This window comes from Opisthocomus hoazin, chromosome 9, assembly GCF_030867145.1.
Source record: "Opisthocomus hoazin isolate bOpiHoa1 chromosome 9, bOpiHoa1.hap1, whole genome shotgun sequence".
Lineage (NCBI taxonomy): Eukaryota > Metazoa > Chordata > Aves > Opisthocomiformes > Opisthocomidae > Opisthocomus > Opisthocomus hoazin.
Window position 1 is genome coordinate 35113788 of NC_134422.1, and position 26254 is coordinate 35140041.

Genomic DNA, 26254 nt, shown 5'->3' on the forward strand with positions numbered 1-26254 from the left:
GAAAGATTCAATAAGGGAGAAAATGACGGGCTTGAAGAAATATATGCTTTCTCCTTCCCTGTAAAATCTCTTGGGAGTGATTTCCCTTTCTAGGTACCACACAGTTCACATGCTGGAAGTACACAGCAGCCAGACATCATAACACAAACCCCAAAACTCTCCTTTGTTACATAGCAAGTGACCTCAGTTACAGCTATTATCATTATCATCATCTTTGCCATCACTTGGAACTATGAATAGGAGATTGGGAGGAGGGAAGAGATTGTGACTGTAAATTGAAGTGAGAGAGGACTGAACAATATAAAAGCATTTATAATGTCTAGGTCACACTGGAAGAAAGGCCATACAGTTTATTTACCAAAAGATTATAAATTCAAACACAGCATCCCTGATTTACCTCAGTGACTTTCTGCAAACAAAGTCATCTGAAAGTCATTCTCCCTGCTGGCACCTGTTAAATGCTTGCCCAGCCCGACATATATTTTCAGCTATACTCTTGACCTTCAACACAAATGTCTGTATGGTTCTTGCTGACACATGGAGCCACCATACCCTCCTATGATGGCTGGTTTGCCAAATTACTCTTCTGTTTATCACTTATTCTTTACCAAATAGTCTGTAGAAAAAAAATATATTAAGTGCCTGACCAGGTACATTTTATAAGGGTCATCTTCCCCCACTCCCCTTTATTATCCACCCCACAAGACTATGGGAGGGAAGGGAGGGATGGCCTGGAAATACAAAGCCTGCTGTGCATCTTCCGTTCTTTAGAGGTTTTTCTGAAAGACTAGCAAAACTCATAACGTGGGAACACACACATGCAAACAAGAACGAAAGAAAGCAAGCCCCACCTTCTGAACTTGATAGATCTACGAGAAAAAGGGAAAGGAAAGAAATACAGAAACAAAAACTAGCATGAATGAATAAATAGCGATGCAATGTTCCATAACTCATTCTAAATGGGAAAAAAAATCATTTATACAGAATATACAGCAAAACACAAATACAGAAAAGCACACATCAAAGCCCTGTAGAGTTAAACAGAGTGAAAGCAGCATTTACATTCTAGGCCTCCTCCACAGGAACAGCTAGAACGCAGCATCCCTGTCTCCAGGCCCGCTGGGCTCCAGGGAGGCACAGGCCACAGCTGCTCCCCCGGCTGTGCACCGGCCCACAGCCTAACCTGGCTGTTAGCTGGGACCTCTCACTTCCAGCCTCCCTCCCTCCAAGTGACAGATGCTCAAATATTCACCTGGTTTGACAACTGCACATCTACCATCATAATAAAAGCAAACAGCGTTAACTACAGAAAATCTGTTCTTCTTTTTAAGGACAAGTTTTGTCCATAACTGATGAAGCATAGTTACAAAAGCATCAATGCCATACATCTCTCATCTGCGTACAGCACAGTGTCAGCTTGTTAAAAGTCTCTGAAAATTTCTTGCACATGTATTGCTAACATGGGAGGATCTCTGCAGGTTGCTTTTTCAATTTTTAATGTTTCCACGGAGTCTCACGCCATTTGCACTCCCTAATAAATGTACCGTTGACGCTACAAAGTTGTTCCATAGTCTTGAACCACTTTAATAATACAAAAATGCATTACAGCCACTCTAATACATCTGAATTTTGCTTTTTTCTTGCATCTCACCTAGCATTTCTGAAGCAAGAAACCCTTGTTCAAAACTACATAACTGGCTACACAAATCCGGAAGGAAATTGTAGCTTCAATTCTTGCCAGTATTTTCTGCTGAACACTTACCTTTGTATCTGTAGAAAATGTATCACAGCTCTGGACTTAAAGCCCTTGGCTGCCTTACTCCTTATCTTCTTAGATAGGGACTGATGTTGAATAAACGCCAACACCTGCCCTCTGCTCTGCGAGTACAACCCAGCGGGAACGGTACTTCGCTCTGACTCCAACCCTTCCACTGGTCAGACGACGGCAGGGTACTCCGTCTCCTCTACTCTGGGATATATTCAGGGGATCCCTGTCATGCATCGCTCTTCTGGGCCACCTCAGGTGAAGCCAGGTCCCAATGCCGGGAAGCAGAGCGTAATTCTTTCAATCCCTGCCTCCATGGCCTGATCAGGCTCCCCTTCATCATTGTGAAGGACAACTGCAGAGCACAGCTTAATGCCTCAGAAGCATTAATTCCGATTCCTACAAGTGCAGGGGGGATAATTCAGACCCACATTTGAAGCTAGCACTCCCACACACTAGTCACCTTGATTACCTTTTACTAAGAAAACCCTGAAGAGGAAAATGAACTAAAACCTCCCACAGTTCCAAGCCTGCATATTGACTCCGATCTTTTGCTTTGCTGCACATGCTGAGCGCCTTTCATCCATGCACAGAAGCCACACGCCACCATTTTAGATAAAGAACTACCATGGAGCTGTTTAACCTTTAAGCTTTAACTTTTCCATGCCGTTGGTTCACCCACGCTTCGAGGCAACACTATAGAAGTATTATTTTCCAGAGCCTGATGTTTCAGGCTTAGCATTGCAGGTATTCCTGTTGAGTGCGAAGCAAGAAACTCGACAGGTCTTGTGTCCAGGGCCCAGACTGCCAATGGATAAGATAACAACGAGGCCCTTCTTCAGGGCCAGACACCACGGAGGGCGCTGGAGAGGGGCACAGGGACAAAGTCAAGTGTGTCATTGTAACTGTTCCAACTTTTTATAAAACTCAAAATTTTTCGGTCATCCATTAGCTAACAGGTATCCCAACAGCTCTGCTCTGAAGTGACTGATCTCTCATCAATGTACTGTCCACCTTACATAGTATGTTACAGGAAAAAACACACACTTCTAAACAATAAACTCTTTGGGGGCATTTCTGCAATAAAGATTAATGGAGTCAACAGACATTTAATCAGAGAAATGCCTTAAATAGCACTTTCCTGTACTATGGTATGACGAAAAATGTCTTCTTGCCCACAGTATTAGCGGCAGACTGCTTTCCTCATTTCCTTATCACGTGAGGTGTCCCACAAAAGCAAAGTTTTTCATAGAAATAACTTTCGAGCAGGACAGAACAAGCCAGTGTAGCACAGTTAGATGGCAGCAGAAGGCAGAAACCCACAGTCTACTAAAAACACCTCCAACACTGCTCCTCTCCAAATTTTCCTGCGTATCTTCACACTGGCTATATAAGAAAGATTCAGATTAACCATCACAAACCTTCTCAATTTCCTCCCTGTATATGCAAGCACCAAGTTCCACAGTCAGTCTCTCCCTTCCCATTCAAGCCATGACAATTCCACTTTTCTCTAATTTTTCCTCCACTGCCCGGAATTTTAAACTGCTTCAATCCTGAAAGCCAGCTGTGCCATAGGACTCACACTGACTCAGGTCAGACTTGTGGCATCAAATCCTAGCACTGGAAGAAGGGGCCCAAGTCACAGTCAACAGGATGGGTGAGCAGATTGAGAGCGTTTGCAAGTCTTCTGCCCACATTAACCTGGCTTTATTATATTCACTAAATTCACTACGTGCTCAAGGAACTAACAGAGGAAAAAAGAAATCCATGACAGAAAGTACAGTAACATATTTTATTCCAAAGAAATATGAATCCAAAGGAGGAAAAGTACGTGCAAATGAGTATGTTGGTAAAGAAACAATTTACTGAACAACAAAGCCAAGATTTGTGCTGTGTCCTTAAAGCGAGAGCTGAAAATGAAGCCAGGAGACAAGCAGAATGCTCTCGCCTTGAGCTAAAAGTACCAGCTCATCTGCTGTGTGAACTGGCAAGCAAGAATCTTATCCTGCAGATTAAGGAGTGGGAGGAGATCATTCTCTTTTCACTTCAGGCACTAATATCAGCTTAAATTGTGGTCTCCAAGTGTCAGTCCTTGAAGAGACATTTAAAGTCTTGCCAGCAGAACACACAGAAGGTACTCCTACATAAAACGTTCTCTACAGTTAGCCCTAATCCTGCAGCTTTTACGTGTCTTGAAACATTACTGTTAAATATTTCTTAGAAACTAAGACCATAAGAGATCTCACACCAAGCTTCTAAGAAACAAAAAACCCAAAACCCACTGGAAAAAATTCTTCTGTCCATTTTACCTGGTAGCCCCACAAGAATTAACAATTTGTTACTCAGAAGAACTGAGCTGACAACTCCTGACTTGCTCTTCTGCACGAATTAAAAACAAATATCTGAACACACACAAGCATTTGTCTCAGTACCAAGCACAACTCTACGGTACAAGCCAAACAGACTGGCTTTAGACTATGCAACTGTAAACCAAATGGTTAAAGACCATGGCAGCATGGTATGGGACCCATCATCACTGCTCTTGACTCCCACCAGCTGGGGGGTGGCAGTGGCATGGAAACAGGCAAGGGAGCAAGTATCATCTATCAGAACCATTCTTTCAGCCCAGAACATGCATCGGCATTGCCTCACATAAGAGCTCTCGTGTACTGACTTACTATGCATGGAAGCATACCAGAAAACCTACCGTGAACTCCAGATTAATTATTTACAACTTTAGTGGATAACAACAATAAAGCAGCACAGAATAAGAAGTCAGAAACATTCAAGCAGTTACATTTATTAGATCTGTGCCTTTCTCGGGGCCTCACGACCAGAAATCCCTTCACTACTTTTCTACATAAATACACACACCTACATACGATTGAAGACTGACCACTACCCTCACCTTCATAAATCAGCATACATCAGATCATGATCCTTGTGCTAATTTTCTTTCTTCAGCTACAGAAAACAATTTTCACCTACGCAGATTACTTGTAGTCATGCTCTCCTCCTTACCTTCCTCTCCTTGAGAAAAAAAACAACACAACAACAAATAAAAAAACCCCAACCACCCACACTGACACACTTAGCCTTCTTCCTGCTGCCTGGCATGAGGTGATGCGATGATACCACCTCTGGAACACACCCACAATCCTGCCCCACCACAGCGAACGGCAGCAGCCTTCCACGGTAACCTTCCCACATCTCACACTGCAATTCAGAGTCTTTTCTTCCAAAAGCCCATCTATTTCTGCTATGTAGTTTCTCCAATTATTGTTCTACTGCAGCAGGACGTTGCTTCACATTGAGTTTCCAGAAGAATTCTTAGAGTCACCTTATATTTCAAGCCAGGTTTACCAAAGCCACTCCTCCGAGCACACAGCGCATGAGCTGAACAGCAGCGACCACCGGTAAGGGGCACGGCAGCTCGAGCAAGGGCTGAGCCCACACCAGCAGCCAGCGCACTCACGAGCACCCGAAGCCAAGCTGCCTGCCAGAAGCTTCTCATCGAATGCTCTTTTTGAAAGCAAAGGACCTTATCAGTAGCATGGCTGATGACAAACACAATTTTAAATTTCCAAAAGAATCAACCATGCAGCAATTTCTGCTGTCAATTATGTGAGCTACATGAAGTAATTTCTGCCAAGAGGGGAGCTTGGTATGGTATCGTGTAGCCCTCACCACTGACTGCTGAGTTTACTACACAGTTGCGACCAGTCCTTGGTCCTAGCCTACAGACCCCAGCACCAGGTGTTTTAGTAGCTTCCCGTGCGGTTGCTGCTCATTCTACTTACAGAAGCATTCCTAAGAGAACAAAAATCTCAGATACCTGGTGCTTCTGCATTGATGTTTCTTTTGTAATGGCAAACAGAACATTAGTCAAATAACATATGTACACTCATGATGCAAAAGTCACCCAATTATATTAAAATGAGGAAAATGAAGCACAAGATTAAGAAATGTCATTAATACTAGATGGTGGGCAGGAGAGGAGCCAATTTCCAGTCCAAATCCAAACCTTTAAAACACCCTACTTCACTGCCAGAAAGAGCTATAGTGCCATGTTTATAGCTTGTAATAGTAACATCTGTAAACTTTTAACTCAGACCAAATATAAATACATTCTCAAGTAATCCATGCTCCACAAGAAGCCTGCCAGGGCATGTACGTTGCTTTAAGCATGAACAAGTACATACACGTGCAATAAATATATTTATTGCTTTTTAACTCTTATAACTGGCTCTAAAGAGCCTTCTGAAGCAGTAAAGCAAGTGCTTTAAGTTCTGGTTATTCAACACAGCAGTAGTGGGAATGTGCTATTTATTCCCCCAAAAAGTTTGCGAAGGAAAATGGAAGACGGCATATAACAAGCTGTACAGACACCAGTATCACAGTATGTTCTCCTCCAAGGAAGGGGTAGGTGCCAAATGTCTTGTGTTGATTGCTGCTTGGGAATTTATGTATTTATGTTTTCTTTTATTATATCTGCAAGATACTTGTGGCAATGAAAAACTTCCTGCAGCCATCCTTACTAGCTCTACCTTGCATCTAAGGGCTAAGATTAATATTTTGCAAGACTGGATATTCTGTAATTTTTTTTCATATATGTGGTCACATTATGTAATTTATGCCAGTGAATTACAAACCAGATTGCAGTGGACATCTGGCTTAGCTTTCACTGAATTTGGTATATCAGAGCGACATCCTGTACCATTCGATTTCTATCTACACAAAGAAAATTTCCCAGATTTTCAGATCACCAGCTCTTCTGTTATTAACTGCATGAGCGCTCACACAAGCTTTAGTTTTCATGGCAAAATTTCAATTTACAAGGACACCCTTTCCGTCATCCGCTTTTATTCTTCAAGGGGGTCATCAGCTCCATTAAAGTTACCTGCAAATTAGATGGGAACACCCCTGTCAGGCACAATGACACCTATACTGAGGTTGCTACCCAAACAAAACACCCAGTCGTTGTTTGCCACAGATCTTCCAAAGGCTGTTTGGCAAGTCCCACTGCTCAGGCTGTAGGCACAGCAGCAACTGGACAGTACTGACGCTCGTCTCCACTTCAGGCCTTCTGACTGTGGTCCAGGTTGCAAGAAACATCCTTCAAAAAGCAGCAACTGTAGCAGTAGAAGTCTCCTCTCTCCCCCAAGCACAGGTCTTGTGGTTACACTCCCACACAGCTCGCACTGCCAGTGCGTTTGCAGGTACATCTAACCCTCCTGCGGCTACAGGGTGGTAAGACGCGTCCAAACGTGCCTCAACTAGACAGGATGCTCCAGCACAAAGCTGGGCATGGATAAACTGCCCAAGCGCTTCTGTTCCAGGCTGATTACTACAGCCTGCACTGACACTAGTCTGCTATCACATCCCAATTCACTGTCTAAAAGCTAAACTGAATCCTTCTCTGCACCCTAAAGCACAGATGGACATTTATTCTTACTACGCATTCCCACACCCTGCTCCCAAACACCTTACCACTACCCTTTCAAAATTTAATTTAAAAAAAATTGCATTACGATTGCTGCTGGCCTTATTACATCTGTTCTGCTGTTTCATTAAATGCACATCAACAAATACAATTTTTAAGCCCTTCTGTTTCTTGTCAATGGTTTGGCTCACCTGTGCCAACCTGTGCTTACAGCCCCATTCTAATAGCACTGCTTTAACTTCTAGAGCTTCAAAACAAGTGCTGCTCTCAGTTTCTTGGACTGGAACGGCATTTAGTACAGCTGATAGTATAAAACAACTAGCTCATCCAGAATTTGGAATAGACTACACCAGGCATGTAATCCAAACACTTCAGAGAAGGTAACGTTCTGCCAAGCTCAGCTTCTATCATTACTTCTGCCAACAGCAGACCATCACTTTTTCAAAACAAGGGAGAACACAATGCCAGCTTCACAGCAACAAAGCAAAATAACTAGCAGAGTTATACAAGGGCCAAGAGTCTTCCGTATTCATTAGATTTCTAATGAAGTGATAAGAATCCACTCTCCCAACGCACACACAAACAAGCTGCATACTTCAAAGTTTAATATTAAACAATGATTACAAACTAACCACCAGTGTTTTCTGTGAATAATTACACTGGCTTCACCAAGATAAAACTGTTGCCACAATCCCAATTTTTTTCCAGGCTATATCCTACGATCAACTAACTGAGCAGCATTAGCTCCATGCAGACTATTAACATTTCAGACAAACGATCAATCCTTTGTTCCAAGATCTCAGATTATATACATATAGATTCAGGAAAGAAGATGACCAAAACACCCCCCCCAGAGCCTTGACCATACCTCTTTTTGCTGCCTCTCCAGTTCTTTCATTCGGATCTCCCGTGCCTCTGCCCGTGCCGCTCGCTTTGCTGCGAGTCTTGCTTCAGCCTGCAAACGGGAACACAGCAATGAAATAAAAGCTGGATAACGCCGTGTGAAACACACTTGTTAATCAGGGCACGAAATAAGGAGACGAGACTCGGCAAGACTGTAAATACATCTGTAGGAGTTAATTCCCTATTGCAAGTAATGGCCCTGCCTTCCATAACTTGCTATGCTTCACAGGCAGGTAATACACCCTTGTGTAGGCACTACACTCAGTTAGAAGTTGTGTTTAAAAGCGCTCTGCACTACTTTAATTACTGTTCGTGTGGGCAGAGAGGAAACAGAGATTTATTTAAGAAAGGTGGATTTTACTCTTCCCCTCCCCTCAACCCCATGGCGCAGATTATTTTTTATTGATGAATTAATCTGACCAACAGCAAACACATTATGGGCCATTTTTCCTAACCACTGACATTGTGCACACATACATGGGCACAACAGTTCAGTAAACATTGCTGTTCAGCATGACTATGCACAACTAAGGCTGCAATGATCGAGGCGAGGGAGTAGGGAACCTGAGAAAATGCACAAACTCAATTAAAGTCTTCAGATGTCCATATTCAAGCCCATACCTCTCTGAAGTGGAAATCTGCCAGGAACAGGCCCCTTGGGAGATCTACAGTGTCTCCTCACTTCATCCCCGTTGAAAGTGCTGGAACATGCTATACAGTAATATTTTTAATATTCTCCTTTTAATCCCAGGCAAAACCAGTTAGTCTTATAGGGAAAAAATGTAAAATTAGCTCCAGCTTGGTACAGTGTGACTGCAAGCAGTTTGCCCAGTGCAACTCAGAATAGCTCAGCAGGGTGTAAAAGGCATCGCTCAGCTAGTCACCCTGGCGTTACACCCAACTCCTCTGCTCCTGAAACCGTCTACTGTAAGTACCACATCCAATTTAACAGGAAAAACTACAATAATATCAAGGTCAAGCATAGAGCGAAATCAAAATTCCAATGCTTTCACTAGCACTTCTTAAACAGAAGGAAAACCAGAAAAAAGAAAGGTGTAATTTCTTTTCCCCTCTGTAAGTATACTTGCCACTCAAGACTTGTGGAAAAGGGCTCTAACCTTCAAAAACACAAAACAAAACACAGAAAAAAGACAAAAAAAAAAAAAAAGAGTACGTTGGCTGAAATTTCCAGCTAACAGAACAGGGCTAATGAGAACTAAGCACAAGCTGGTATATGGGAGGACTAGTAGCCATGCAGTGCTGCAGGTCTTTAATCCTCACCAACGATAAGAAAATCCAAAATATACAGTCATTAAGCCAAAATTTCACATCACCCACCTTCTACAAAAACCCACCACAAACAGCCCCAATCCCTAAATTCTGTTGTTGTTCAGTTATCAACATTCTCCCCCATTTTACTCCGTTGCCCCTAGACTCGAACTGGTAGGCAGTCAGATTCCTTTTGATGACGACTGCAGCTCCCTGTTGCGCAGATATGATCTAGTTAAATCAACTGAGCTTTTAACTCTTCCAACACAGACAACTTCAGCCTGAAAAATTACTTGTAACAACAGAAAAACCTACTCAGAGGGCAGAAATGCCCACGGCAGAAAGAGAAAAGGGTTTGTTTCGCACAGAGCGCTGCTCTCTTTTCAGTTCATTGCTTGAATTTCCAGGTAACTGGTCCTGCTGTGGACAGAAACCTCAAAATGCACCGATGGTCTCAATACCAGGATAACAACCACCGTCTTTTGCCAGTAGCCATTCAAACACAAAGTGCACAGACCCCAAGGAATGGGAATCTTGCTCTGAAGAGTCCAGCTTATTAGTGATTTTTGGGGGAGAAAAACAGGAGATACAGCTTTAAACAACACCTTTGACTCCTTATGACTCGCAAACTGTAAGTAGCCTTAAGAAACAGCACAAAAATGAAAATAAACAAACTGAACTCTGTACATACATTTGAAAATTGCACCTGAGCTGGGTGAAGAACACCAGCAGTGCAAACCATTAGCTATATTTCTCCCATAAGGAAAATACAGGATGTTAAATTCTCCATAAGCAAAATACACCAAAGAGTACAGAACTTGTTATCTCTAACTTCCCATCTGCCAGAAAAAACACAGATACAAGATAATTTTGATATTAAAATTATTGTAAATACTGTCCTTATAAATGTCAATAACCAGATGAGCTTTCATGTTAGAAAAACTCTATGCCTGTATGTAAAAAAATTAGATGTTGTGTTTAACACATGCTTATAAGCATTTCCCCTTCTGTTTTCCTTGTATGCTTAGGGCCAAAGGATTTCCATGCGTGGTAGCTATGTTGCAGAATTATGTATTCTCCAGAAGTGCACACAATATACAATGAAATGAAGCAACTTGAAAAATGGAAGGGGAAAAAAAAGTTTAGCAAGTTATGCTAAGGCCTCCCTGAGCACAAGGCTCGCCAGTTCCCTAGACACCGATACCAACTGCAGTAACTTAAATTTGTTTTTCTTTGTGCAACATCCTCGTAAATGACAGGCTACATGTCTGGCACATTTCAGTTTTAAGTGCCAATCCATTGGGTGTCTCTTATTTCAGCTTTGCAGTCCACCACCTGATCATGCAAAGCCAATTTGCAAACCTTCAAGAGATGCAAGAGTAAAAATGCATTTTCACTTTGTATCTAACTACAGCTTACATCTGGAACAAGCATATTTTTTATTTATGAACTTTTTCTTTCCATAGCCACATGCTCTTCAGCATTAATTATCTTTCCATACAAACAAGAGAAACAATATATTCTCAATCCTTTCAAATAACTTTTAAACATATTTTTTAGCATCACAAATTATGCCATCAGCACGTAACCTACCGGAACTTCTGTAAGAAGTCAACAAATTGTTACTCCACCCAGAACACCACTATTTCTAAGCAACTCATTTTTATCACCTCAAACAAAAGAATTACAGAATCATTCAGGCTGGAAGGGACCTCAGGAGGCCTCCAAGTCCACCTCTTCCTGCTCAGGCAAAGTCAGCATCAAATTCAGACCATGTTGCTCAGGGCTCTGTCCACTTAGCTATTAAAAACCTCCAAGGCTGGCAGCTCCACAGCCTTTCCAGGATCCTGCTTCGATGCCTGACCATCCTCACCATGAATATTCTCCCCTACTGCGCTCAAACCGCATCAGAACCTGCTCTCAATTTAAAACCACTGTCTCTCATCCTCCTGCCATGCATCCCCATAAAGAGCCTGGCTCTTGGCTTCTTCATAACCTCAGCCTGTATGTCGGAATGCTGCTGTTAGTTCCTACCTTACGGTCTGGTACTCTGCATCAAATACTGTAAGTAAACTGACTGTTACATTTTTAAGTGTGCTCTCAGCAGCATCTGGGTGCTATTTAGATGATTATACAGTTATCTGCATCGTGGTTCCTGACAATAATGCTGCTCATCTGTGCTGGACAAAGGCGATTTACAAGAAACAGACCACGCTTCCCTAAAGGGTTTTTGAATCCACAGCAAAATGAGACTATGGGTGACAAGAAACACACAAGGAGAAAAAGCTCTCAGTGCAATGATCTGATCAATACAATAAACAATGGTCTCTGGTGGTATCAGTGACATGAATAGCCATGATCACGCATGAACCAAATGCCTCCATCAAATAAAATTTACTTCACTTCCTCAGGTAAGGTTAGTTCAGAAAGACTTAACATGCTCTTACTCGTCACCCCCCTTTGGCACTTTAAGAAAACAGGGCCGCTAGAGTCCGTGGGAGGGTAAGTCAGAGCTCCCGAATACTCACAGGTCCCCATGAAAGTCCTCATCTGACAAAGACACCACACAGTCCCGCAGCTGCGCAAGTCCAATGTCCGATCTCAGCGTTTCCAAATCCCACTCCTCTGAGGCTACTCATGAGCCCTTGGTGGGTGTTCTCCAACACGGCAGAAATGTATTATGATATAATGAGGCTGGTAAATGATCAGCCTGTGCCCTTCATAATCCCATTTCTACCACGCTTTGATATAGTTACTCAACCCGAATAAACATTTTTGATATTCTGTAGGTGGCACTGGTGACAAACCAGGCATCACTCACGAGCTCAGAGGAAGTAAATCAATCAGGGCAGGGATGAATCCACACCTAACACTTCTTGTGTATGAATTTATCAAAGTCAAACTAAAAGTTTGGTAGCAACCTTAATGCCCAGCAAACTCTGCAGCAAGTGTGGGAGACAAACAGGAGCAATTACATACAGATTTTCCTATGCAGAAGCATAGCTCAGCTACCGACAAGAGTAGCTACCCCAGCAGCCAGCCACGCGGCAGGACATTCGTAACACGACCTCCACTGTCATCCACAGACTAAATTTTAGACTACTATATAAAAGTGTCAGATTTATTCTGGACCTCTTCCTCAAATGCAGGGGTATGACTAAACTTGTCCGAGTTTGTCAAACCACACTCTTTGAAAGTCTTGGACTCTGTTTTCACATTAATAGTTCTGTGCTATAAATACCTTGATTTCTTGCACACCCTGCAAACAGCAGCTTTAACTTCACATTTCTCTCTCTGTGCTGACTAAATCAAAACAGGCTCTGCCTGGATGACTTTGGCCTTCATCCAGCCCAAGCACTTGTCAGAGCCCACACCCAAGCCACCTCTACGGGCAGTGGCAGAGACAGACACCATAGCCTGCAAGAGACACAGCTGAATGTCATGAAATCACCAATAAATTTATACAGACTTCTGAAATTCATACTACAAAAGCTAAAACGACGGTCTCAAGGTTGCCAGCATAACTAACTATTCAACAGATGCAAGATGGGAAAAAATTAGTAAGATTGAAGGAACTAATCTTAAAAATCATCTACAATTCACTAGCAACTCAGTGAGCAATACAAGCCTCAATCAAAAGTGACAGATCGCTGGAAAAACCAGAAGAATAAAAATATGAAGCCTAACTGCACTCATTACAAAGCTTTTGTAACTTCCCTCTTACAAAGTCTTGCTCATCTGACAAGGAGAGTTGGCAGCTTCAGCTGAACTGCGGGTATCATTTAAAAAAAAAACCAAACAACTCCTAAGGGGGTTCTGTAAAGCCCCGTGGGCAAAACAAGAAGAGATGGCAACCACACTGCTGAGACGAACAGGAAAATGCACACCAGCTGAAAAATAATTGCTTAAATTTATGTAACTTGCTCAAACACTACAACTACTCATCCTGCATTTTTGTCATTTTATTGCAGTTGCCCAGAATGATTTATAGCCTCTAAGCCTCAAAACAAGTATACTGCTGCCCTGCAAAATGCTCTTTGCTTTACTGGTCCACTTGCTCAGCACTTGACACCCCTGCTTAATGCCCACTTTAGGTTTTAAATAAAAATCCAGTCCCGTGCAGCAGCAGACCTTTATCCTGCCTTACAGAGTACAGTAGATTTAGCTCTGAACAGGGAAAAACTAAGCAGCTTGTAACCTGGTTCACTACTGAAGCACAACTTCATCTGAGGAAAAAAAAAAAAAAAAGCCAAAAGAGAGATGTGACATTAGCTGGAAAGGGTGAGAAGCATCTTCTGCTGTCTGCAGCAAGCGGCAGTGGGCAGAAGTGAGAGTGTGGGATCTGCAGCTGCTGAGGAGTTACCCCCACACCCCCACTGTAAATACCACTCCCCGAGAGGAGGTGAGGTCTGGTGGCACCTACAGCCAGAGCTGCCCGGCGTATAATGTACAATGGTTACGGAAGCGACGACTTCCTGGCCCCAGCGCAGCGTTAGGGAAGCTGCACGTTCATTATCATTTCGATGAGAGAATTATTTAGGTGGCTTGGTTAGGTAGAGGCTAATGACACACATCCTGAAGGTGTGCATTCTCAGAGCTTTTCCCTTATGAAATGTCCAAGAGCTCATTGTCCGACTGGAAGCCCCAAGAAACTGCCAACAAAGACAGGAAATTATGCTGCTTTTTTGAGCAGCAAAAAATGACTGTGTTGACTTGCCACATAGCTACATACGTAAGAGTCCTCGATCTATACGAAGCACCCCTTAATCTCAAGGTACTCAAAATTATCTGCTTCTAAGCCTAGTAATCAAAGTTAGTATCATAGCTTTTGTGGAGGACTGAAGTGTTAGTTTGCCAACACCAAACCATACTCGGCAAGATCTCTGATCCCACTGTCAGAGAAGCTTTAAAAACACAAGTCTGCCTGACCAAATTACACCTGCTCACTGTACACAACTGCTATTTTGTATTTCTGCAATAACTGTTCTCAGGCTGATTTGAACTTCTTGCCAACACGCTTAAGATACAACCGGCAAGTCGCTTTTGGGGCAGGAGTAATTCTTCATGACTGATGCTGCCCTATTCCAATATTCTGCATGTAAAGGCTTTTCATCAAACATTATACAACTCATTCACATCAGTCACACGCTTCACCAGACGAAAGAAACTTGGTAAGGTTTGCTGGAGTTCTACAGATTTTAAAGTCTATTTAGACAAGCAGCACGTGATTTGCAATATTCCTGTAACGCAGTTGACCAACACCATCAGTTAAAGCTAGCACTAACCCATGGCAATGTTTTTCCCGTCTCCACTTGAGCAACAAGCGACCTAAACCAGCGAGTTCCAGGAGCTCACCATGAGTTATCGTGCACTGCTCAGCATCGAAACAAGAGCGTCTATAAGCAACTCATATGTTTAGAGGTCACACCAGCATATTTAGCTGACATTTTTTGCACCTGAGTTATAATATAAGCACACTCTGCACGACTTGGATGACAAGGAGCCTATGAATCACGTAGGGCCTGGTCAGTCCATATCCTGCTTAACTCCTCACCTTTCTCTTCAATGCAAACCAGGATTGAAAGGCAGCAGGTCCATGAACCTTCACCCGCGCACAACCACACGGATCCCTCCCAACGCCCAGAGGCCAGCGCCGCCGGTCAGACAGGAGGCCCCACTGCGGGCTGGTCCCGCAGCTCCCCTCCCGCTCGCACCGTGACATGAGCAGGGCATGTCGACACGACTAATCCGCCCATTAACGTTCTGCCGTCACACCGGGCTGGTCTGAAACTTTATTTAGACAACACTCAACAGGTTCGGCTGGCCTGTCTGGTCCCGCACCACGCCGAGCGGCAAGCAGCTCACGTTTTAGCCTCCGGTCGTAATAGAAAACCTTAGAAAAGTGCACACGCTCTGGAGAACGAGCTACCTGCCGCGGCCGCCACCCCGCCCCGCCGAACCCCCTCGGGACGGGACCCCGCCGGCCCCCCGCCGCCGGCCAGTCCCCGCGGGAGGGCCGCGGAGCCGGGCCGGCCCCCCCGTCGCCCGCCTCACCTGCTGCCGGGCGGCCGGGCTGAGGCAGTCCCCCGCCGCCTCCATGGCCGCCGCCGCCCGCGCCCGCCGCTCCGCGCCGCAGGAAGCCGCCACCCGCCCGCTCGCACGGCCCGGCCCGGCCCGGCCCCCCGCGGCTCCCTGGGCGGGGCGGGGCGCTGCGGGCCGGCCCAGCCCGCGGGCGGCTGCCGGCGGTCGGTGCTCGGCTGCGGTTACCGGCAGCTCCGAACCGCCGCGCAGCGAGCTGCCCCCGAGCAGTCCGGGTCACAGGACGCTCGTCCGAGAACGGGCTCACGGCTTGCAGCCCCCTCCCTGCGCTCCAGCAAGGCGAGACCCCCCAGCCGTAACCCAGCCCGCCCACCCAAGCTCCCTCTCCCAGCGTACCGGAAGGTAACATTCAAGCCGATGCTTATAAATATATCTATATATTCACACCCACCAGCGTTGGCATTGCAGAAATCAACTCCATGACTGTTGTTAATTTGCTGGAGTTACATTGGTAGGGTGTGCTGCGTTGCATAGAGCTGAGCCTAAAACAGGAGAGCAACGCTGGACATGCCTCTGTTGATTTTATTCTTTAGGAAACAGCACTGCACTCTAAGGAATAAAAAAAAAAAAAATAGAGCAAAAGAAAATGCCAGGAAAAAAAAAAAAGTAGTATCTACTTGGGGTCTGAGAATACTGGAAAAGAGCAATCGGAAATAATGGCTGGACCAAAAAACAGGGAATTCTGCATTTCGAAAGGCCTCCTGTGATGAGCTGGATGAGCCCAAAACACAGCAAGGGAAACTGGAAGGACGGGAGGACACAAGTGTTTTTGAACAGCACTAAGTGGCACAGCACCCCCAGAACAATTCAAGGCACAGCCAGCGCAGAAATCTCGGCTCCGTGGAAATTCGTGCCACCCCTTGACTGCCCCGATCTCACCCGAAGTGCACACACGTAACCCCTGGCAGAGAGGGAACCACCACGGCAGGCAGAACTACCGAAGCTTAAGCAGCTCATTTTATCCATTGCAATTTTGCAGCAGCGACAACAGAAAACACAAAGAGTCATCTCTTCCTGGCACCGGATTTTCTCTGGTTGCAAAGACAAGCAAAACGGGTCGCTCCTTAGCAACAGCACCCCGCGCTCACTCTCCTCCCTGGTCAGCCGGCGCAGGTCGGGGAGCCCTGCGAAGCCTCCACCCAGCAACTGAGCTCAGTTTTTCCATGAGCTGCCAGCCTGGTACGGAGAATCCAGTTTTCCACGCTGGCAGAGCACACAATGCCACGCTGCCGACAATATTTCAGCTAATTTGGAAGTGCTGGCACTACTTTACATTTGCAGGCAATACCTCAGCTGGATTCATTGACAGTCCCTGGACCCCAGCCAATTCCCACTGTCCCTGGAAAGGCCAGACATGCTTCCTTTAAATAAAAGGCATTAGGGATGTCTAACTTTCCCACTGGCCCTGGGAGAAATCCTGCATAAGTGAGGGGAAGCTCTGCATTCGTAAAACAGACTACAGTTTTATGCACGTCATAGAATCACAGACTGGTTTGGGTTGGGAGGGGCCTTCAAAGGTCATCTGGTTCCAACTCCCCTGCCATGGGCAGGGACACCTTCCCCTAGACCAGGGTGCTCAAAGCCCCGGCCAGCCTGGCCTTGAACACTGCCAGGGAGGGGGCAGCCACAGCCTCTCTGGGCAGCCTGTGCCAGGGCCTCACCACCCTCAGAGTGAAGAATTTACCCTCTTTCAGCTTGAAGCCATTCCCACTTGCCCTGTCACTCCATGCCCTTGTAAAAAGTCCCTCTCCAGCTTGCTTGTAGGCCGCTTCAGGTGCTGAAAGGCTGCAATAACTTCTCCAAAGTCTCCAGCTTTCATTAAATTCCAAAACCACCTGTTGAGCCTACAAATTTTTTTCCTCTTATTTCGTATTTTCCTTCATTACAGAGCGAAGGACCCAACTTTGCTTTAAAAAAAAAAAAACAAAAAAAACCCCAAACTGTCTTAAATCCACTTCAATGTGTGTATGAAAACATAAAGAAACTAATAAATTATAAATAATGTATGTTCCTGTGAAGCAGGAACAGAATCACATGCCCCAAAGGTACTGTTTTTTAATTAGAAGACAGGCTTAAGCCACTCAAAGATGACAACTGGAGGTTGAACGATACCCTGCGGCCTTGTGGTCAGTTGCTTCTCGGTAAACACGTGCTAGCTGGAGGGCAAGACAGGTATCCCTGCACAGCAAAATACATGAAATGAAAGGGGAAAGGGAAGCCAGACAATATAATCTGCCCAGCACACCTCATAGGCAGTCAACATTCAGTAAAGAGAAGTATCTGTAATTTATATCTGTGTTCAGCAGATCCCCCAGTATGGCTGATACTGAAATCAGGAACCAGGCCAATGTAACACAATCAGATAACGCTTTCCTGCTCAGGTGGTATAACACACAGCCCTAAGCCCGTTACTTAAGGCTGATACAGTTCCTAGTCTGCTAGTCCCTTATCCTCCATCAGCAAGGGCAAATAACAACAGAAATCTACAGCAACTGAAGGAAGACCCTGGCATGCCCTGCAGCGGTGCTTTCTGTCCCCGGGGTGATTCTGCCTTCAGGCTGGCAACCCCTCAACTCTGCCCTCCCGTGCAGAGCAAGCCTGTCTTTTGTGACCAGCCCCGAGTCCTGGAGAAGTTATGCCCAAATTCCCACAGTCTGCTCAACATTTCAGTTCAGTGCACTGAACAGTACCAAGCACTGCAGAAATCTGAAATCCACAATCAGCTGTGAAGGCGGCACTGCTGGACTGTGGCAGCTCACCCCAAGGTAGCTGGGGGCCAGGCACCGAAGTTGGTTCTTCAGGAAAAAAACATGTCTTACTTTCTACGTAGAAGTTTTAACAGAGAAGGAAAGGAAAAGGGATTAATGTTAAGCATGTAAAACCGAAGCATCGTAACAACTCAGCATGAAGAAGTATTCATATTTTCATCTTTGCTTAAAATAGACAATTTGTTCCGCTTTTCTTGGTTAATGAAATAACCTCCCGTCACATGTACTAGCCAATCTGTACAGGTTTTGTACTGTCTGTCACTTGGAAGATACACCAGAGATGCGAGTACTTCCTCTACAAGGCATAAATTACTGAGGACTCCCCCCCCCCCCCCCCCCCCCCCATTTTTCCAATTATTTTCTAAATCAATGTAGAAGCCAAGATGTTTGTTTTTATTTAGTTTATTTGGGGAAGCACTTCATACTTCAGCATAAATTCAAAAACACAAGCGTGCTATGGACCTGCTGGGTAGGAACTGAAGGATCAGGAGGTCTTTGTAACACTGGTGAACCTCTATTTTTTTGGTTATACAGAGCTGACAGCATTCAAAACACACACTTCAGCATGTCTGAACTGATTTTATATGCAGCGAGCCCCACTCCGCTTGGATTTCCAAACAGGTTTCGACATATTTCCCAAGAACAGGAATTCTCCATGCACCCACATAAACACTCTCTTCCTCATCTCTTCTTCCTCCAGGTGCCGGACAATCCACTGGATCCTTCAAACACTGCTAAATAAAAAGCAAGCACATACAGTTCTGTAACTACAGGAGCTGAGCCACAATGTGGGAAGCCACTGATGCATTTGACTTGCTCACTTGCCAAAACTATTGAGCATCGTTAAGCTGATAGCAGTTAGGAGCAGTTGGAAGGAGTCAGAGCTATGTAACCTGGGGGAGCAGTGGGGTACTCACAGCACTTACAGAACATTGTCTGAAAGCGGGTATTAGTCTATCTTTTCTTTTTTTACCCTCTCAAAAATGCAGTGTCTATCTAGTCATAACTCCCTCACATTCAGAAAGACATCTAGCTCTGCTAAATATCACGTCTTCAGTGCACAGTTCCTGTGTCTGTGCATTCCCCATTTGAAACGCCACACTGCAAGAGTGACATGAACTCGGAGACAACTAAGCAGGAAGAATGTTCATGAAGGAAGTGTGCATTACATGTACTACGATGCTAAAGTAAGCATAAGAAAAACAGGTAACAGAAGAGAGAGGGGAAGAAAAACAAAAAAATAGTCAGCTTACATTTTTAGAAACCTGGTAGGTTAACAGCAAGTTCATCTTGGTACAGGTAAGCAGAAAAAAAACTAACTACGCTTAGAACAGCGGCTGAGTTGCTGATGACACAAACTTCTTATCTCTGTGGGGAACACACCTCACCTTTCCAAACACAAAAAATATGCATGCTTGCACACAACACAATGTATTCCTCCACAAATACAGGCCTAAATCCTAGAAATCAGTTTCACAGAACTGCAACCCTTGACCCATAACCACCAAGGAGCTGCGTCAAAAGGAAGAGGGAAAGATGATACACTCATCTGCAAGGTATGTTACAACCACCGATCATGCAAACAAATTCCAAGGAAGCCTGGCTTCCAGCACAGGTCACACCCAATTGATCATTTTTGGTCTTAAGGGTGTGTTATGCCAGAGGTAGTTTAAAAGATATGGAAGCAAGGATTCAAGTAGCAATAACGTAGTCAAAACCTTTACAGAAAGATTCAAACACTGAAAAAAAAAAAAAAAAAAGCAATGCAGAGCATGCTGGCTCCAGCTTGGCCCACCCCAGTATCAATTCTTAAGCATTATCAGCAGCCACCTTGGAACACTATTTATCACCTACATATGTAACTCAGTCCATTTCATTTATGTCTAAGAAAAATAAATTCTATTACACATTTCCTTTATTCCCTTCAAGTAGTATCTCTTAAAATTTCAGTAATGTCCCTCCATGTCACATTTACTACTGGTCTTCCAAACAGTGGTAACAGACAAAGTAAGTCTCATTTTGTGGAGAAAAGGGCTGGAAAGTACATCATATTAGAAGAAAAATGTGGTTATTTGAGCTTTTTTTTTTTTTTTTTTAAGTTCATAATCTTGTTCTTCTAACATTCAAGAAGGTCTATAAAAATCTCTGGAGTAACACCCATCTGAAGTCACAAAGACAGAAGAAACTACGCATGCATCTCACTTCATCATCCCAGTCTGCAGTGGGCATCCTGGCACCCTTGCAGCTCAGTTGGCAAAGTTAACAAAACCTTCTTGTAAACTGTAACCAAGGCAATGAACTCAAGTATAAACAACTAAGTGCTGCTTAGGAAAACAATGTCCAGCTTTCACCACCAAAACGTACTGCCAGTATCAACAGATTATTTTCTATTGAGGCCAGAATGCAATGCAGCAAGGAGGAGGAAGGAAACTGCTGAACCAGGCACAAGTGCTTCTCGACACACCAAAGTCAGACAGACTGAATCATGCCAGTGGGGAAGCTGGAAGACTCTTGGGTAGCCTATACCAGGCATACTTATCATTCAGCTCGGGGAATCCATTCAAAAGCAACACTGTTGTGAAAATTTAGAGATTGAATATATTAATGCCTCGACACTATCAGAAAGCTTCCAAAATACGGGTATATGAAAAGTTACATGATCTTTCCATTTTAGAAGAGACAGATTTAAGAACAGTTCACATAAACCAATAAATTCCTGACCTACTCAAACTTTTCTGTTCCTTTGCTTAATAATGAAAAAAAAAATATCCACAGGATTTTAAAAGATCAGACAGAAAAAGTTTTGGTTAGGAGCATCTCATAGAACCTGAGCATACAGACATCTGTGTGGGGAAAAAAAAAAATATGAAAGAGTGATCCAGTGAGAGACTTTTACTTGGAGAAAAGCGCTTCTCTGCTGGTACATCCACAATACTAAGCTTTGCCATCTCCCAGGCTCTACCTCAAACCTAATCAGCTTTAAAGGTTTGGAAGCTGCATTAACTGTTTCTGCTATGACTGCAAACTTTGTAAACTGGAAAACCAACAGTAATTTTGAAGCACACCACACAGAAGGGCAGAGGTTCTGCACCTCCACCAGGAACATTATGTGGGGAAATGCAAGCAGCATTTGAAAAACTCTGGAAGCACCATGGTTACCTCAAACTCTCCACCTCAACACGCATAAAAAGGCAACCGACATCCAATTCACAGTAACAGCCAAGTCCAAAAATTCAGACTTACAGCTACGCATAATTATGGTTTCAGCACAAATATTCGACTATATTCACTACAGAGAATAAACTAGTATGGCATCTTAAACGTACAATGATCACATTTTACCTTAAGATCCTTTGCAAACACTGAAGAATCTCATTATCACACATCTTTGCAAAAAATTAACAATTTACTTTGAGAAGTGTCCTATTTTCCCCATACAAAGGGGATAATAAGGACACCTGCAGAGGACAACCGACCAAAGGAACTGTTATGGTGTTTCCCATGACCACCTTAACTGCAACCTAAGCATACTTTTTTGAATTGGACTCAGATGCACCACGCAATCCTCCCACCAAACTTCAGTCTTGGAGACTAAATAAAGTTTTTTCATGGAAAGTTTTTCATGCAAGGGTGTTACGTTTTGTTTTTAAAGTTTCTCAGAATACTAGAGTTTTGTTTTTCTCTTTTCATTAATTCCCAAGTGCCAGAAGCAGGGAGTAGTACGAACAGGCAGACGCTCCCCTCTGACATGCCGATGGTGCTGTTGTGAGTTATCTCTGCTTAAGGGGTCAGCATTCTTGGTCTTCTCGCTTAACAATTTGAGCCAAAGACTGGGCAAAGGAGAAGGGGAAGAGACTCACAGCTAATAAGGAATTTAAACATGAACATTGTCCACTTCAGAGAAACATTTACTTGTGTGTTTGCCAGGAAACTCATCTCGGAGATATAATTTAAGCATGTGACCAGAGGCTGGGAAGTCTTGTTGACATGGACCTTTTTTCCCCATAAAGGAGAATGTTTATTTTGCAGAACACTGCAGTGAACAGCATGTACAGCTCTACAATGTAATAGACAATTAGGGAGTTGCATCCTCCTTCATAAATTATATTGCCATGCAGTCACAAGGGGCTGCTGCTAAAAATATAGTCTAAACAGTAACTGAACTCCATCATGAGCTTGCATGGATTACCAAAGTAAATCCCACCACACAAAATTGATCATAAAACACCTGTTAGAAGTGATGCATCCTGTAATCAATCATTTCCATAGATCCTCGCAGTGCTTGAGAGGCATTTATTCCCTTCATAAATTCCCCACCCCCCTGGGGCTTACAAGTGATATTGTTTTAAAATTTACTTGTTACTCAGGAAGGTGATATGGTCCCTTTCGCTCTCCTACCTGGTCACATACCTTTCCCCTGCACACTAGTAACAAAAAAGAGCTTGTCAGTAAGTTCTTCAGCAGCTTACTCCTGGTGTGGTCTCTGCTGCAACGTTGGGTTCCCCTTGCATACTAAGCCAGCAGCTTAGCTGCAGATGGGTTCACTGCAAACTGGATTCCACTTCAAGATGCACAGGACTTGTGGGAGGAGAGAGGGGAAAAGTGCTCGAAGCACATCTTTCAATTCAAACAAACCCTCTCAATGAAAAAAAACGCTGGAGAGTTCAGAGTGGCTTCAGAGGCAAGATTCAGTAGAAAATTAGCACAACAATTCACCAGTTCTGTAGAATCCTGCAAAACCAGATATTTTCATAAGTACTGTAGCTCCAGAGCCTGCAGAACAGGAAGATCACTGCTGACAAAGAAAGTGATCCTAAACTGACAGTTTGTATATACAGGGCATACCACTTCCACTGCTATTTAGCAATAAACACCTTGTCCTGTTTCCATACTCTCAAAAAAAAAAACAAAACAGGGAGGAAAGAACCATTCCAGTATAGAATGCTGGCTGGCAGCTCTGCAGAAGCATGTTACGGCTTTAAATCCCGACCAATTTTCTACAGATGGTGTATACGGCAAAGGACCAACGCAATGTCAACTAACCACATTGACGTCACTTCTTCAACTGGTGTTTCCTCTCAACATAGCTCTAGTCACTAAGTGGCTGCGCCCACCAGAGAAGAATTTGGATACCACTCTAGAGCTGCTATCTCAAGGAACAAAACCACATGTTTTAAACACCCTATATAATGCTGCACTCATATACTTTAGATCAAGACTATTACTCACAAAATAAGTTTTGAGGGATTCAACATTGACCTTGGAAACAGCTTTATCACCAATTCAAATAAATGAATCTGAATTGTTGAGTTTTCAATGATAACTACAAAGAAAAAAAAAATTCAACAAAACCAGCTAACTGCATTAGCAAATACAAACTGGAATTTCACAAGAAAAGCATACAAAGCTTCCCTGTGTTGTCTCCTGTAATTATTTGTATGAAGCTGCATTCAGTGGTTTCTTCCACTTACTTTACCCAACTTCTTTTTATAAAGAGAGAAAACTTTTACAGGGACCACAGTGATCCTTCCTAGTTCTCCCTCTATTAGTTCAGCAGGGTTGTGCAGCAACTGTTTTCCTCGTTTAAAATTCAGATAAAACTGAACCTCAAAATACTCAGGTAGAAGAGTTGTATTCCAGAGTACTTTTTAAATACTGCCTTTCTGTTAGATTGTAGAACAGCCTTTGTAACTAAAGTTGCACAGAGCTCACTGCAGACTTTAAGGGGCTTAAAGCAATCCAGCTGACAGAGGGGTCCTCTGCAAACAGGGGGTACCTAAGGGAGAGAAGAGCTTGTAAAACCCTTCCCACGCAAGTCTATCATATGTACACTTCAAAAGGCGTTAAATCTCTCTTTACCAAAAAAATCACATGTTTGGTATTCGGCATTTCTTTCTTCAGAGAAAAACCAGCATGCTTGCTATAATACAGGCACTAGGGTTATCCAGGTAGTGCAAATGAATTGGTAACATCCAGAACTGGGTAACTTTTTCTTGAACCAAATATAAAGAGAAACATGAAACATAAGTTACCATCTAAACGACCCTGAACTCTTGCTAGTTTGATATCTTAGTGTGATACCACCAAAAAGAAGAAAAAAAAAAAAAAAAAAAAAAAGAGTTGAATTCTATTTCAGGCTCTTGGTGCTCAACTGCCATTTATTTCCAGCAAGGGAGCAAAGCTGCAACCAGTGTTTCCCAGCCGGACCAGTCCGTAGGCATCCAGCACACAGGGAAGTTAGCTGAGCGATTCTCAGTAAGTAAGCACGCACGCAAAATTAATTCAGCCATTGGTACATTTAACTGAAGAACAAACACATTTGTCTTGTCCATGCTCACAGGGAAAGTAAGCACAATAACCAAATTTGGAGCCTGCAATAAACAGCAATATTTCGTCCCGCATCTTTACAGCATAAACACAGGTTGGGGAGGGCTCTAGGGCTGGGCAAATGCCAACATCATTTTGAACACAGACATAAGCAGAGTTTTTGTTCCTGACTGGTAAAAATATTTTAAACATAAATAGGAACTGAAATTCAGAGACTGATACAAGCAATGTAATTTGTGGGTACCACATTCTGGTCTTTACTGAACTGCAAATTTCATCCAAATAAAAGCTGGAAAATCTCAAACACAGCTCTGGACTTACAGCACATTAAAATGTAGATATAAATCTAAGCAACTACTTAAAACAATGCTCAAACTACCAGTGAAGAGAAGAAAAGGCACAACAGAAAAGAAAAAACCCAACAGATTTTGAAATAAAAGTTACTGATACCAATTACCCAATCTGTGACAAGAAGTTATCTAAAGCTTTAAGAAAGGGCATAAATACAAGATTAAGTTCTGTTTTGTTTCTCAAATCAAGTGCACCTGCTTTCTGGTTTAATCACCTTAAGGAAGAAAACAGCAATGAAAAACCTGCCTTTACTTGCATCACAGTAAGAGCAGATGCATTCACAGGGAAGTATGTGTCCACCAACAGCATTGGGTCCCCACAGAACTGCAGTCTTTGCATCCAGACGAGTTTCAGACCAATTTACTCTTTTAAGGCCAAGTAAAACGAAGATCAGAAGTTTCAGGTAATCCACTGAACACTCGCCCATATTGTATGCTCTTGAAGAGGTACATAGGCAGTAAAAGATTTCAAATGTTATCAGATACCCAATAGCTGGAGCCACTTGGTCAAACACTAATGAAGCGTCGAGCTCTTCGCCATGCAAGTTATACAGTATTCAGAAATTATGCAAACAGGTAGCGTGAAGTAAAGAAGATAAGAGATAAAGGAAAAAGGTGCTTAAAATACTGCAGACCAAACAAAGCACACAGTGAGATATGCAGAAAACATTACATAGCTAAAACAGATGATGAACATAGAACAAGGGAGCACAAGAAGGAAGGACAATAAGATGTTAGTGAAAGTTAAAAACCAGGCAGGAGGAAGAGGAAAAGAAAAAAAGGCTAATAAAAGCATATGAGACAAGTGCCAAAGCCTGGGGGACCCAAGATTTAGTAGCCATATTCCAGTTCCTGTATGCAAACCGTTCAACATAAGTAATTGAAACTGAACAGCTTCCAATGCTAAGACAAATTGTACCATTATTTTGAAATGGTGTAAGGTTGGAATTAGGTCATGTGAACTGCTGTTACTGCAGCGTCACACTAATGTGAGACCTTCCATTTTGCAATAGGTCAGAACAATTTGTCTCTTAAGTTTCAGTGGGAAGTTTTTTAAGAGCTTCAGGCCAAGAACTAGTCAGTGAAGTTGCACAGGTCTTTGCCATCAATTAGCAGCAATTCAGAATTCCACTGTGCTTCAGTTTCTCATCCAGAGAACAGGGATTATACGCCCCTCTAGAGGAAAACAAATACAAGTACTATTTTGAAATCTTCAGACACAACATATTACATATAGAGACTTTATGCCAGCAGAGCAATTGAGAAACTACAAGGAAAAAACCTAAACTTCTGCACAGCTCCAGCATTTGTGTTTATTGGGTATACAGAC

The 26254-nt window shown here is 43.4% G+C and overlaps 1 protein-coding gene across 18 annotated transcripts in view; it reads right to left on the reverse strand.

Moving 5' to 3' along the window:
* Positions 1-26254, reverse strand: part of LRRFIP1 (LRR binding FLII interacting protein 1) — a 116124-nt gene that overhangs the window by 59171 nt on the left and 30699 nt on the right. For 9 of the 18 annotated variants that reach the window (XM_075431156.1, XM_075431154.1, XM_075431153.1 and 6 more), the window contains exons 2-3: positions 8077-8163; positions 852-869 (exon numbers count right to left, since the gene is read on the reverse strand). In XM_075431156.1, the coding sequence (XP_075287271.1) occupies positions 852-869; positions 8077-8163 (105 nt within the window). Of the gene's footprint in view, positions 1-851; positions 870-8076; positions 8164-15434; positions 15507-26254 lie in introns of those variants that run through there. The other 9 variants (XM_075431158.1, XM_075431160.1, XM_075431159.1 and 6 more) reach the window with 3 other exon arrangements.